This window comes from Pseudorca crassidens, chromosome 14, assembly GCF_039906515.1.
Source record: "Pseudorca crassidens isolate mPseCra1 chromosome 14, mPseCra1.hap1, whole genome shotgun sequence".
NCBI lineage: Eukaryota > Metazoa > Chordata > Mammalia > Artiodactyla > Delphinidae > Pseudorca > Pseudorca crassidens.
The window spans coordinates 91,158,357-91,173,936 of NC_090309.1; the positions used below are offsets into that span (position 1 = coordinate 91,158,357).

General features: G+C 48.3%; 1 protein-coding gene across 4 annotated transcripts in view; it reads right to left on the reverse strand.

Annotated features, from left to right (window-relative positions):
• SNTG2 (syntrophin gamma 2) overlaps positions 1–15,580 on the reverse strand; it is a 196,142-nt gene that overhangs the window by 82,954 nt on the left and 97,608 nt on the right. For all 4 annotated transcript variants that reach the window (XM_067703830.1, XM_067703829.1, XM_067703828.1 and 1 more), the window contains 2 exons: positions 12,662–12,749; positions 7,361–7,452 (listed from right to left, as the gene is read on the reverse strand). In XM_067703830.1, the coding sequence (XP_067559931.1) occupies positions 7,361–7,452; positions 12,662–12,749 (180 nt within the window). The remainder of the gene's footprint in view (positions 1–7,360; positions 7,453–12,661; positions 12,750–15,580) is intronic.

Sequence of the window (15,580 nt, forward strand, 5' to 3'; positions counted from 1 at the left end):
TTGTAGAGCACAGGCTCTGGACGCGCAGGCTCAGCGGCCATGGCTCATGGGCCCAGCCGCTCCGCGGCATGTGGGATCTTCCTGGACCGGGGCACGAACCCGTGTCCCCTGCATCGACAGGCGGACTCCCAGCCACTGCGCCAACAGGGAAGCCCTTGGGGGTTAAATTTTTAAAAAATCATTGCCAAGACCAATGTCAAGGAGCTTACCATTTGTTTTCTTCTAGGAGTTTTATGGTTTCAGGTCTTATGTTCAAGTCTTTCATTCATTTTGAGTTAATTTCTGTCAGTGGTGTAAGACAGGGGCTTACTTTCATTCCTTTGCATGTGGCCATCAAGTTTTCCCAACACCTTTCATTTATGAGACTATCCTTTTCCCCGCTATATATTCCTGACTCCTTTGTCATAAATTAATTGCCCATATAGGTGTGAGTTTATTTCATGGTTCTCTATTCTGTTCCATTGATCTATGTGCCTTTTTTATGCCAATACCATACTGTTTTGATTATTATATCTTCAAAATTTAGTATGAAATCAGGAAGTGTGATGCCTCCAGCTTTGTTTCTCTTTCTCAAGATTGTTCTAGGTATTTTTGACCTTTTGCAGCTGCGTATACATTTTAGGATTGTTTGTACTGTTTTTTTTTTGTAAAAAAATGCCATTGGAATTTTGATGGGTATCCCACTGAATCTGTAGATTGCTTTGGTTAGTACGGACATTTTAACAATAGGTTTATTCTTCCAATCCATGAGCATGGAATATCTTTCCATTTATTTGTGTCTTCTTCAATTTCCTTCATTAACATCTAAAAGTTTTCAGAGTACAGATCATTCATGTCCTTGGTTAAATTTATTCCAAGGTATTTTTTTCTTTTTTATGCAGTTATAAATTGGATTATTTTCATAGTTTCTCTTTCTGATAGTTCATTATTGTGTACAGAAATACAACTGATTTTTGTAATAGATTTTCCATCCTGCAAATTCACGGAATTTGTTTATTAGTACTCAAGAGTCTTTTAGTGGAGTCGCTAAGGTTTTCTCAATATAGTATCAGGTCGTCTGCAAATAAAGACAATTTTACTTCCTTCTTTCCACTTTGGATGCCTTTCATTTCTTTTTCTTGCCTAATTGTTCTGGCTAGGACTTCTAGTACTATGTTGAATAGGAGAGGTGAGAGTGGGCAGCCTTTTCTTGTTCCTGACCTTAGAGGAAAAGCCTTAAGCTTTTCACCATTGAGTACAATGTTAGCTGTGCAGTTGTCATTTATGGCCTTTATTATATTGAGGTATGTTCCCTCTATATACAATTTGCTGAGTTTTTAAATTAATTAATTAATTTGGGGGGGGGCTGCGTTTGGTCTTCATTGCTACATGCAGGCTTTCTCTGGTTGCGGTGAGCATGGGCTACTCTTCATTGTGGTGTGCAGATTTCTCATTGCTGTGGCTTCTCTTGTTGCGGAGCACAGGCTCTAGAAGAGCAGGCTTCAGTAGTTGTGGCACGTGGGCTCAGTAGTTGTGGCACATGGGCTTGGCTGCTCTGCAGCATGTGTGTTCTTCCCGGACCAGGGCTCGAACCCAAGTCTCCTGCATTGGCAGGCGGATTCTTAACCACTGTGCCACCAGGGAAGTACGCCTGAGTGGTTTTTTTTTGATCATGAAAAGATTTCGAATTTTGTCTAATGATTTTTCTGCATCTATTGTATTAAGATACTCATATGATTTAATCCTTTATTTGTTAATGTGGTACATCATGTTGATTGATTTGGAGATACTGAACCATCCTTGCATTCTCAGAATAAGTCTCACTTGATTATAGCATAAGATCCTTTTAATATATTGTTGAATTGGGTTTCCTAATATTTTGTTGAGAATCTTTGTATCTATGTTTATCAGGGATATTGGCCTGTAACTTCCTTTTTGTGGCATATTTGTCTGGTTTTGGTATTAGGGTACTGCTTGCCTTGTAAAATATGTTTGGAATTCTTCCCTCCTCTTCAATTTTTTGGAAGAGTTTCAGAAGGACTGGTATTAATTCTTCTTTAAATGTTTGGTAGAATTCACCAGTGAAGCAATCTGGTCCTGGACTTTTGTTTGCTGAGAGATTTTTGATTACTGATTCAATCACCTTACTAGTAATAGGTCTGTTTAGACTTTCAGTATTTCTTCATGATTCAGTCTTTTTAGATTTTATGTTCTAGGAATTTATCCATTTCTTCTAAGTTGTCTAATTTGTTGGCATAGTATTGTTCAGAGAAGTCTCTTATGATTTTTTGTATTTGTGTATCAGTTGTAATGTCTCTTCTTTCATTTCTACTTTTATTTATTTGAGTGCTGCCTTTTTTTCTTGGTAAGTCTAGCTAAAGCTTTGCCTATTTTATCTTTTCCAAAAAAACACCAGCTCTTAGTTTCACTGATATTTTCCATTGTCTGTTTAGTCTCTATTGCACTTATTTCCATTCTGACCTTTGTTACTTCCTTCCTTCTATTAACTTTGGGATTAGTTTGTTCTTCTTTTTCTAGTTACTTGATTTATAGTTTTAGGTTATTTATAAGAGCTCTTTCTTATTTCTTAACATATGCATTTATCACTATGAACATCTCTCTTAGAATTGCTTTGGCTGCTTCCCATAAATTTTAGTATGCTGTATTTCCATTTTCATTTGTCTCAAGATATTGAGACTTCTACTTTGACCCACTGGTTGTTCAGTAGCATGCTGTTTAATCTTCACATATTTGTGGATTTTTTGGTTTTCTTCTTGTAATTGATTTCTAGTTTCATATCACTGTGGTCAGAAAAGATGCTTGACAGGACTTGAATCATTTTAAAGATTGAAGTAAATCTGTGGCTCTTAACTATAACTAGTAAATTCAGTCTATGTATATTGATTTTATTACTGCTATGTCTGTACTCATATCTACCTCCTTAAGTTTGGCTCTTTCATTGTCTTATTTTTCTATTCTTTTTTTCTTAATGCATTTTAGTTAAGGATTTTTTTTGTTATTGATTTGCTTTTTTTCATTTGATGTTTTATTTTTACTGGTGTTTTATTAATTCGTGAAGTGTCTTAACAACAGTAGGACTTTAGAATGCTTTACATCCAGTCCACTCACTCTGAACCACATACATTGTTTTCAGTATTCTGTATTTGCCCTCTTATCTTAACCTAAGATATTAGACATTAACTTAAGTGATGTTATTACTTTCTGCAGAGAACATTTGTTTAGATTCACATACACAGTCCCCTCCTTTAATCTCCAACTGCCCTTCTGGGATCATTTTTATTTTCCTGACATGTGGTCTTTAGAAATTCTGTTACTAATATACTCTTTCAGATTCTCTTCCTATGAACAAGTCTTTATTTTTATCTTGTTTTGGAAGGATGGTTTTGTGAGGAACACAAAGATAGACTAGTAGTTATTTTTCTTGTCTCCATGATTTTGAAAATATTATTGGGCTGTTATCTAGCTTCCATTGTCACTATTGAGAAATGTGCTGTTAATAAAATTGTCATTGTTCAAAGTGATCTATGCTTTCGCTAGTTGATTTTAAGATTGACTTTTGGCAACAAGGTCAGACAGAAGAGTACGACCCCATCCACATGAAAGTCAAATACAGGTAAAATTAATCTATAGTAATTGAGGTCAAAATAATAGTAATTTTTTGAGGGAGAGGGTAGTTTGAAATTATGGTGATGTGCTATATTTTGACCAGGGTGCTATAACATTTATTGAGCTGTTTCTTCAGAGTTGTATACTTCCCTGCATGTGCCTTATACTTTAATTAAACAGTTAAATATCATTCACTCATTCGTTCTCTCTGCCTGGGAGACCATCCCTCCTTCCATTTAGAAGACTCAATTCAATGTTTAACTTATGTGCTTATTTGTTTAATATTTTAAAATATATTTTGTTTGTTTTTCTTATTATATCTGCTTTTCTTTTGCAACTACTATTTATAAGTTTCACATCTGTTTCCTTATAATTTCTGTAAAATCTTGTTTCTGTTTTGATATATTGTTCCTGTACACTTTTGAGCATTCAATTCTCTGTAATGACCCTAATCTTTTGAGTTAATCTTTTGAAATGCTTAACTCAGAAAATCAGGCATTTACTGTCATAAATTCTTTGTTTTTTAATTACAGCTCCTTATTTATATTTGGTAAAGTTTTCTCACAAAGGGAAACTAGTCAGACACAATTTAGCCTTGCATCTGCCACAGGTAAAGCAGAGACATTGGCATCTGAAGTCCCTCAAAGGACGGGGTCAGCACCCAAGTTCCAAGCACACCAGGTGAAAGCACCAGCTATCTCTCAGGAAAAAGGAAAACATTTTTGGACAATCAGGTAATCAAGGAATAACCCCTCTATGTTCCCTCTGTGAAGGCAAACATGAACACTAACCCACTAACAAGGGAGCCAGAACGGGACGTGCAGGATTGTGGAAACCGGGGTGGAGGGAGAGAAGGACCTGACAATATACACGTTCAGTTGAGATGAGTGACACTGATGTGAATGAGACTTTTTGTTGTTATAAATATTCAGTACGTTTTCTGACACGAAAATAGTGCAGTATGAGCACTGAACTTAGAATCTTAAGGTGTGTGAGCCGTTCCTGGGTGTGGAGGAGAACGTGGGGCCTAGGGGTGAAGCCATGAGCAGACTCCTTCTCATGGAGGGTAGGAAGATGGAGAAGATGTAGCATCTGGGAAGGGAGCAGTTAATAATTTAGTTTCAAGTGAGAACCCAGGGAAGTTGTCAAATACACAAGGCAGCACTGGGAGTGGCTCTGGGAATCACAGGCAGAGTGAAAATGCACTCTATCGGCTCCCCCTCCTCCACAAGCAGGGGTTACAAATGTGTTGGGGGTCAGGGGCACACAGTCATGAAGGGGAAACCCAGCCTCCAGGGCTCCTGTGATTGTAAGCTGCTCTGAACTTGGCAAACTCTGCCTCTTGCTCCATCACGTCTGGTCCTGGGAGAAGGAAAGTGATGTGAGCATGTCTGAAAGTGCAGCCAACGAAAACTGCCTAAACCCTCTGTGTCTGAGGAAGGTTCCAACTCATTTCCTTTGATAAAACGAACTGCAGAGTGGAGCCCATTTTCTTCTCCAATCCAGAGATACGGTAGATCCTAGTCTTCCAAAGACTAAAGCTTTGTGGTCACTCCTTGTACTCAACGTGGATTACATACAGTCCACAAGAAAAAGGTAAGTGAGAGAGAATGGACAAAATACAAAGACGTAGGACGTTGTGAGACAGCGTAGGCTACAGCGACAACATTTATTATAAATACAGAGTAAAAAGCAGTGTGGTTCTGGTATTGATATTGCAATCAGAATACAACCAAGGTCTCAGCAATCAACCCAAGACCAGGAAACGTGCTGTGGTCGCAGTGACCGAGGACACGGGTTAGAGCAGCCGGTTGCCCAGGAAAATGAATCTGGGACCCAGCCTTTCACGTGTTTTACAAAAGTAAGCCTCATATGCTTTGGAGACCTAAAGTGAAAAAAAAAGCTTAAAAATATTTAGGAAAAGAAACACAAGGAAACATTTTTATGAGCTTAGGATAAGAAAGGATGTCTTGAACCAGATCCTAAAACCACAACCTCTACCAGAAAGAAATGGACACACTTGGCTACACAGAGATTAACTTCCATTTATCAAAAGGTAGCGTAAATATAACGAAACGCACGCTGTAAATTGTGAGAAGAGATTTGAGACCCAAACTCAGCAAAATATTAATCCCAAGTGTGTATGGAGATTCCCAAGGGATCAGGGAGGAAAAGACAAACAGCTTTACAGGCAAAGGGGTGAAAGTGGACGCACGTCCCGGAAGGGGAGAAAGCAAAGTTACCGCAAGAGGAGAGGCAAACAGACCTCCCCAGCCAACCCGGGAGCAGCCACCAGATACCCCTGTGCTTGGGAAAGTGAACCCAGAGCATGGAGCCCTGGGAAGCCACGGCCACCTGCAATGCCTCCTGCTGCTGGGACGGCGACCTGGGACAGCCGCCCGGGGAAATAAGGTGTCGTTGTTTTGAAAATCAGACACTGGCATCATTGTGCCCAGAAATCCTAGCTCTGGGTCTGTAGCCAAGAGATATTTACTAGCATGTTCACGGCAGCCTGGTTTCAGTTGACAGCAGATGAGTAAACCAAGAAACAAAGCCAAGTGTCTAGTGATGACTGATAATCAGTAAATAAACTGCAGTGTATTCACACAATTAACTATAATACAGAAAAAAACAAGCAAGCGAAAAAGAACCAGGGACCTACATAGCATCTGTGGATCTCAAAATCATAATAGCAGGTAAAAGTGTAAATCCCAGAAGGCTATGACAGAATAACATTTTATAAGCCTCAAAATGAAATGGTATATTTTGGGGATCTATACACATGGATAAACTTTTTTTTTTTTTGACAGTGACAAACTCGAGATTCAGGATGCTGTTTATTTGGGGAAGGCCAGAAAATGGGATATGGGAGTGACACACAGGCGGCCGTGTAAGCTGGGGACAATGTTCCTAGTACCGATTTGAGTCTTGAGTTCAGGGACATTTGTTTTATTTTTCTGCTTCATAACTCACGTAGACCCTAAACACAATTTTTAAATATCAAGAACTATATTAAAGGGTTAAAAATGGAAAAGAATGGTATTTTAAGAATGGACTGTGCAAACATGAATCACTTCCTCTGGCTCCGCCTGCCGGGCAGGTAGATGGTGGTCGGAAGGTGCGAGTGGATATGATTTCCAAGGAAACATTTTTTCAAGCTGCTTACAGGAGTCTAACCCGTATCCACTAACGGCTCAGTGGTTGAGGAGACCACACCCTGGACGCTGGCTCTTGTCAGGGCCCACCCAGCCGGGGTCTGGGTCAGGCCAGCCCTCCCTGGGGGAGGGGCAGCCGTCCACACTCAGGTCCCCTGCAGCCCTCTCTTTCTGCTCAGCTCTGGTTTTCTTGGGAAGGTGAAGATTTGGAGGATGACGGAAACTCACTGCAAATACACAGCATCACGCTTCCTAGGTGATTCCATTAACCTGGGAAGGAACCCCTTTCCTGTGAGTCTGGAGGAAGCTTCCTGAGGACAAACCCCGGCAGTTCCCACCGTCAGGTTTCGAGGAAAACTGGAGCCACGACTCCACATTCTACCTCAAAATGACGTACTCAGGCCTGTTCGCGAGATACTGTGAATTAGGAGCCGAAAGCACCCTACGGTGAAAGACCAGGCGTCCACGTGGGAATTATGCGCACGTAAGCACACCCTACACCCATGTTTGAACCTCCCTCTGAAACGGGCAGCGAGGGCTTTTCTAAATCTGCCAGGGGAGCTTCTGGTTAAATCAAAGGTGAGCACGAGCGAGCTTACTGTGTTGCTGGAGTTTCCGTTCAGATGCAAACCGCTGTCAAAGAGGGGTGAGGAGGTCCCGCTGCCGGGCTCGCTAGACGGTCCTGGGGACCCTGCAAATCAAACAGAGACTCACTGCAGATGGAGCCACCAGAAGAGTTGCAGCGCGTTACCTGCAGGTCCACCCATGGGGGTCACCTAGGGGGGTCCCCAGACAAGCCCCTGGGGGAAGCAGATGCTGGTACGGGCTGTGCAGCCAGCGCTGGCCCCTCGCCACCCGCCCACCATGTGGACGCCCCCGTCTGCACCCCACAAAACACCTGGCAGAAGGAGGGCAGGACCAGCTTCTCGCCAGGGCCGCACCACGTCCAGGTGCAGAGAGACGCGGCCTCTCCAAGCCGGTCCCCTGGCCTCGGGGGCTCCATGAACCTGCCCTCCCCACCACTAGGATAACGATGCTAACTTCCCACACTTATTCTTGACTTTCCGATGTTAATTTTTGCATTATTTATTTGTTTGACATTTTCGGATTATCTCTGCACTGCAAGTTGCTTTAGTGAAAAATAGAAGGACCAATCAGGTAAGTTTGAGGAAAGTGATATTTATGAAAAGAGGAAGAAGCTCTGGACTGGGGAGGGAGCAGGGAGCCGCCGTTGGGCCTGGAACACGGATGAACAGAGGGTCCAAGTCGAGCGTCTGTCTCGGTTAGGTCAGGGCCCTTCCCGAGCACAGTCCTCTTTTCAGGAAGTACAGGGATGGAAAGGGATCTCCGTCGCTCCAGCACCAGGCGGGTCCTGTCCCCACCCTTCCGCCACCGTTCAGCCCCCGCCCCGCCCTCCACTGCGGCCCTGGACATGCCAGGTGAGGTGGAGCGGCACCAGCTGCCCCCAGGCCTCGCCCAAAAAGACCAGCGCTCCAGGTGGACAGCAGGAGGGGCAGCGGGCCCTCAGTGCACATCGGCCCTGACCACGTGCCCAGGACCCCAGACGGGCGCCAGCGCTGCAGGCAGAAGGAGGTCCGCGTCCCCTCCCCGAGTAGGGAGCCCTCCTCCTGACCACGACGCACCAGCAAGACCGACTCGGCGGCCCCGGGCCCCAGGTGCCGCCATGGGCAGGTTCACCCGCTGCCCTCCTGACTCAGCCGGCAATTTCAGGGAGAAGCCAGTGACCCCGCACCTCCCGTTACCAAAATGGGCGACGGGAAGGACCCCGATGGGCTGTGCAGGGTCAGGGGTGCCCCGGCCGCAGCGGGTGCCAGCCTGATACACGGGTCCGTCATTTTCTTTTAGCTTGAAAATTTTCAAAGCCAGCGTTAGCCTTCAAAAGCCAACTACTCGGGGGATAAATCCCATTAGGCAGAGGCTCCAAACTGGCAGGTGAAGCTCCGTCTGACCTGCAAATCGGTTTTGTCCGATCAAAGCCAAGGCGCTGCATTAAAAATCCAGACTTCCCTTTCTTGGAAAACGACAAAAACCTTTACTGGGGTAAAGCTCCCAAACGACAGTAAACGGCCGGAGCCGCGGGGTTTCCCAGCAGGCGCCCCAGCCCTCCCCGTCCTGTCCTGCCCAATCGTCTCCGTCAGGCCTGAGGGTCTGCAGCACGCGTGTCACCAGCATCCCTGTCGCTGAGGACACGAAAGCCTCGTGACGTTGTTGCATTTACTACCTCGACACACAAGCTTCCGGTGTGCTTGTTACTTATTATTATCACCAGTTCACAGATGAGGAAAGTTAGTGGGATGTCGTGCAAGTTACTTCAGTGATCTCAGTTTTCTCCTTGAAAAGCTGTGAATGCGTTATGGGCTCACCTTCAAAGCAGCCGGCACAGTTCAGGTCCAGCAGATGCCCCAGCGACCCAATTTCCCTTTAAACGCCACGCAGGACAGCCAGAGCTTCAAACCTCTCAACAAAATCAGATAAACCCATGGGTCTCCATACTGATGCTTCCAGGCCACCTCCATGTCGGCGACCAGCTTCAAGAGGGAGGCTGCGCTCCTTCACGTCCTCACGACCCCGCCCGAATGTTTTCTGGCCGGAATATGAGCGTGGGCAGCTTTTCCGTCCACCCGCTCTGGGGTGCTGTGACACACGTGGCACCCTGACTGTGCAAATTCCCTGCTGTGAGAAGCGGAAGCACCTGGGAAATACAGTAAAGGAGACCCTTACTGACCCCTGAGTAAAGTCCAGGGCCTGTTACGGGTCACCTGGCTGCTTGAGGACGGGAAAGAAACACTGAGGCGGGCGCGGCAGCAGGACAAGTGGTAACAAGTAGGCAATGCTTCCTGCTTCCACACTCCTAAGGAAAGAAGCACGTGAAGCTGACGTGGAATCCGACGGATGCACTTCTGTGCACCCACCCCCACCCCCGTGTCCACAGCGTCTGCAGAACACTCCACACCGCACCCCTGCAGGCGTGGGGATGGACTGAACAGCTCCAAGAAGGCTTGAGAACATGACAACGACTTAACTCTGCTTGAACGGTCGTTCTCACTGCATCTGACCACCCAGCTCCCTTCCCGTTTTCCTAACCCTCCAAACATTCTGCGACCAGCTCCCCACGTACAGAACTGCTTCTGGACCCAGAGTCTGTTCTGCCAGCACCTCTACCTACTTCTTACTACATCTTCTATCTGCAGCTCCTTCCTGACGGCACATGTGTTATTCCCGTAACTAGCTCATCAGTAACTTGGGAGCGAAATCAAAATATTTCTAATTTCCTTCATTCGCCAGATGCTCTCACTGGAGGGACTAACTCTGCCAAATCAACCCCGAGGGGCGGCTGAGTGAGCGGATTGTAACCTGACAGTCATTCATGCGCTCTAGGCTTCTATCAACTTACTGCTGGTGAATGAGCATCTTTTCATCTATATCCCAAAAGAGAAATCTGAACATTGTAATATTTGTTTCTGCTTATCACTACTTAAACCCGTTATTTTTAAAAAATCAGTGTCAATAATTATTAATAATAAAAATAGTTAGTGTCAAAAAACAAATACTGGGGGCTTCCCTGGTGGCGCAGTGGTTGAGTCCGCCTGCCGATGCAGGGGACACGGGTTCGTGCCCCAGTCTGGGAAGATCCCACATGCTGCGGAGCGGCTGGGCCCATGAGCCATGGCCGTTGAGCCTGCGCGTCCGGAGCCTGTGCTCCGCAACGGGAGAGGCCACAACAGTGAGAGGCCCACGTACTGCAAAAAAAATAAATAAAAACAACCAACTACTGGAAAAGAATACAACACAAATAGTTTCAACGAGTATTTACAAAAACACCTAACCTAAAAAAATGAGCTGTGATCTATAGCAGCTACACTGACCTCGTGCAGGGCTGGTGGGGTGTGAGATGGAGGCGTGGAGGCAGCGTGGCAGGTCCTCAACAATCCAACCCAGACTTGCCGTATGACACAGCACCTCCACTCGCAGGTGTGTGGCCGGGAGAACTGAAAACACGTTCACGTAGACCTGTACATGAACGCGCACACCGGCATTGGCACAACGGTCCCCAGGTGGAAACAAGCCACCTGCCCGTCGGCTGATGAAGAGAGAAACAAAACATGGTCTCTCCAAATAATGGAAATTATTCAGTTAAAAAAAGGAATGAAACCCTGCACACAGGGTACCATGTGGATGAATCTGGAAAACATGCCGAGTGAAGAAAGCTCACACGAAAGGCCACACGCTGCACGGCCCCAGTTACGTGAAGCGATCAGAACAGGCAAATCCATGGGGACAGAAAGTGGATTCGTGGTGTCCAGGGGCTGGGGGAGGGGATGATTGGTACAAAGTTCCTTTCTGGGGTGATGGAAATATTCTGGAATGGGGCAGTGGTGACGGCTGCACGGCACAGTGACAAATTAAGAACTGCCTAAGCACGCACCTTAGAATGGTGAATTTTATGTTATGTGACTTCTATTTCATAAAAAGTCTGAGTCTGAATTTATGCAAAATAATCAAAGTCGGCACTGACTGTCTCCAGAGGAGACCCCTCCCGCCTCCTGTGCCCTCCCGGACACACCGTCAGGTGAGGCGCCCGCAGGAGAGATGTCCAGGCAGAGCCGTGCACACGCCCCCCGCGGCTACACGATGCTGTAAACTCACACGCGCCACACACCTGGGCCCCAGGCGAACGCTTGGGATTGGCTGTCCATGGGCCTTTTACCCTCTTCTGGAAGAATAAACTCTTGTGCTGTGTATAGCATTTATTTCTCTTTGAACGTGTGGCCTGATTTCTCACGTTGGTCTTTTTAGAAGGCAGGACGTGTGATGAATCCTACTGATATATTTTCATACCCATGGGGGGATTGTCAGTTTTTCTTAGATCAGTGAGCAGCATGGTTTCCAGGTTGAGGTCTGATGGGGACAAACATCGAGCTGCTGAAACCGATTTGCTCGGTTACTCAGGAAGATGGATGGGAGCAGGGCCAGAAGTTCAATGGCCCTTTTTGTGACCGTGGATTCGAAGGTGAGATCGGGTCTCAGCAGCTGCCGTGGCCCCAGAGAGCTGGGCCAGGCCCAGGGGCGGCAGCGGAGGCTCCGACAACAGGGGAACGATGGAAAAGAGAGAGAAGATTCCGGCCATAAGGTCAGCCCAGGAGAGAGGCTGTTCCTTCATGTGAGAGAAAAAGCCGGAGAAAGAAGGGAAAAGAGAAGAGAGGGGCTGCCGTGGGGGGAGGGCCCCGCTTCCCCGCGAGCCGGGAGAGCGTGCTGAGCCACAGCGGAGCTGCAGCCCCTGGGCGCGACCTCAGCCCAGAGCCCCTCTGGTTCCAGGGTCAGCACCCGACAGAGGCCCTGCCGCTACGTCAAGGAAGGACGGGAACTTCATAAACTCTGCAAAGCCATCCTCCCGAACAGAGTCAGTCACAACACCTGTTCTGATCCACTTCCCGGCTGGATCACGTCAGGTCTAATAGAGAGTTACAAGCTCTGCAGGAAAACACGGGCGCCGGCGACACGTCACGGTGCAGATTTACTGTTCTTTCCTCTTTTACATTAAATACTTCTCATGTGAACACAGGCATCTTAAATACAAACTTCGCTCCTGTATGTGTGCATGTGCGTGTGTAGGTAAATAGAGTCACAGGGAGGCGACCTGAGGAAGGCGACTTAGTTAATTCATCGACGAAGCGCCGTCTGGGGACGCCCTCTTTCAAAAGTCTGTGGACGGATTAAAGGGTAGGACGTCTTAGGGACATGCAATGCTGAGGCGCTCTCTGCGTCTTTCCTCTCTCGGAATATGAGCTCAGGAAACGATCTACACTCCTGCCAGTGCCGTATCGTTTGCATAAATAATGTGCTGCGTGGCACCCTTGAACTTGTCCCCTCCCCCTTACCTAATGGGAGCTTCAGAAATGATGGTGCTTCCCTGAGATACTCGACAGTGACGGTCACTTCATCGCCGGCATTTCTCAAAAGATGCACCTGTCAATGTGACAAAAGACAGTTACTCTACCATCACAAAGTGACCAGAACAGAAATAGAAAGAAATCCCTACACGTCTCGCCTGTCTCCCGAGAATTCAATGTTCACGATTACCTTTGAAGCTCTGGAAGTCCTGCGAGCTTTACCTGCCGTAACAAAAGGATGGCTGCATGTCCCCAGGTACAGGACTCTGGCGCCTCAGCTACACACACGTTCACACGTTAGCAGAGGTTTGAGGCCAGGCTCCCTGCACACTCTACCCACGCCATCCCGGAAACTCAAGTCATGTGAGAAACCCGCGTGGCGCGCAAACCGACAAATTTCAGACGCTGGCAACACACGCCAGCTGGTTAACTGTGACGCTGCAAACCGCAAATACGAGCTTCGGAGTTTAAACGACATTTTAATTTTGCAGAAACCAACGGGCAGCACTTCGCCCTTCTCGGCCGCAGCGTCACCATCCCCACGGTTCCGGCCCTTCCCCTGTAACCCAAACAGCTCATTCCTTTAGCTCTAGGGTCAGCTTTTAACGCTCAACGTTTGCCTCGTTTAAGCAAACGTGATTCAGACACATTAGCCAAAGCCCGGAGTAAGAAGCTGTACGTGTTCGCGCCCCCAGCGTCCCATCGGGAACGCGTGCGATGCTGCCACGCGGCCCCGGCCCTCCTCTGAACACGCCCCTGCTGACGACCTGCTTCTGCCTGGAGACCCACAGAAAGGCCTTTCCCGTCACCCCGGGGACGTTCTCCGTGCCCCCGAGCCTGAGCTCCTCCCCTTTGCCTCGGCCTGTGAAACCCGCCGAACGCCCCAGCCCGGGCCAGCCAACGTGAAGTGGCCCCCGCTCATCTCGCATCCGTCCGTCCTCCTCTCCCTGAGGCCCTGCGTCCACAGCCTCCTGCGCCACGGGCGCCGGCGTGTCTCTTCCACGTATCAAATCTCGTGACCCTGAGGCCTTTTCTCCATTTCACGCCTCACCAGGCGGTGCCCCGGGAGCCCTGAGGCGAGCCTACCCTGGCGCCCCTTCCCGAAGCCCCCTCGTCTCCTGCTGGGTGGGTGCAGGTGCAGACACGGGATGAAACGCCCCAGCGTCTGTCTTCCCTAAGTCAGGGCTGCCGCCCACGGCAGCGAGAAGGGGAGGGCTCAAAGCCTCCCACCAAACCCAGCAACACGGCCATGAGGCGGACGCTCTGCTCGGACGACTCGACAGCTGGGGCCCAGCTGGGACCACCCTCCGGCCGGCCCGAGGCCCCGGAGACAATGACCATCGCCTCAGCTCCTCCAGGCCGTCAAGGGCAACGGGGCCCACGCACCTCCTCCTCCGAGGGCGACCCAGGGCGAGTCTCACAAAACCGTGGTGTCGTTGCGCCCTCGCCTCCTGCATCGAAGGGACCCCGAGCTGCAGCGCCGTCCTCTCCAGATGTGGCTGCTGCGGGGTGTGGCTCACACCTGAGTGCGGGACGGCCGCCGCCGCCCAAGAGCCTGCCTGTCCTGGGGCTCATGGAGCTTTAAATTTAAGACCAGGGTGTCACGTGGACAGCACGAGCCTGAGATGCGTGCCCCTGTCTGGGGTCAAGTTCTCCCGCTGCTTCTGTTATGTGGGTCTGCCCACGTGTGCACACGCACACGCACACACACACACACCCCTACCTCAATAAGTGAGCATATATTTAACAATTTTACAAGTCTTCCTGGAGATAAAATGGAGTTTAAAGCACTAAAATCTATCTAATCGAGGCTAATTAGCCCCCAGAAGACTCGCTCACATGTTTACACGGCTCAGGCCTTCAGCGTTGTTCCCCAGGCCCTCGAAGAAACGTCACTTTGGACAAGTTAGTTTTATCCGGGAACAACAGTAAAGAGTGAGGCAGGTGCACCTTTGATGAAAGAGTGGGCTTAACTTCAACGTGTTATTATTTTTCAAATCCCAAGTGTCTGCCCTGCCTTGATGTTTCCAGACTTTGAGATGCTAGGACAAGGCAAAGGTTTTACTGCATCGCCAGTTTTTTTTCCTTCAATTTAGTTCCAAGTATGTATGTGTGTCTGAGAAAATATTTTGACCACTGACCATTAATGCCTCCGAATTCAACGACTGATCTCAAAGCTATGTCTGCCCCTCAGACCACAGCCTTCGGACTGACGGGTGTCGGGAGGGACCTGACTCCACGCTCGGCTCTGGATGGCGGGGCCCCTGCTCTGCCTCAGAGCGACACGGACTTGCCTTTGCATCTATTTAAGACCAGCGATTCCGGCACCTTCCCGCCTGCGTCCCTGTCACCAGGCACGTCTGCTCTGCTCTGACAACGTAGGTGCAGGTTCCGATTTCCCACCTCTGACTCACCTGCTGGGCCGCCAAGTTTACCGGTGAGTCAGACATATTTCTTTTTTAGGAAGGATTCAGCTCTTGTATGAATCTTCCCCCAAGCTTTTAAAATGCCGCTCGAGCCATCTAAACTGCTGGGTGTCTCAGGTAAACGACTTGAGCTGCCACGACAAAAAGCCACAGGCTGGGGCTTGGACGACAGACACTCTCCGCCACAGTTCTGAGGCAGAGCCCGCGGTCAGGGTGCCGGCCGGGTCAGGGCTCTGGTGAGGGCCTTCATCCTAGCTGCAGACGGCCACCTTCTCGCTGTGTCCTCACAGGCACAGAGTGCGCTCTGGCGCCTCCACCCCCTTACACGGACGCTAATCCTACTGGACGGGGCCCCACCCTCATGACCTCATCTCCCTGGATTCTCCTCCGAAAGGCTCCTCTTCCTGACGTCATCACCCGGGGGTTACTGCTCCAACCTGTGAATCTGGGGCACAGACACTTGGTCCAGGACAGGGGCTGG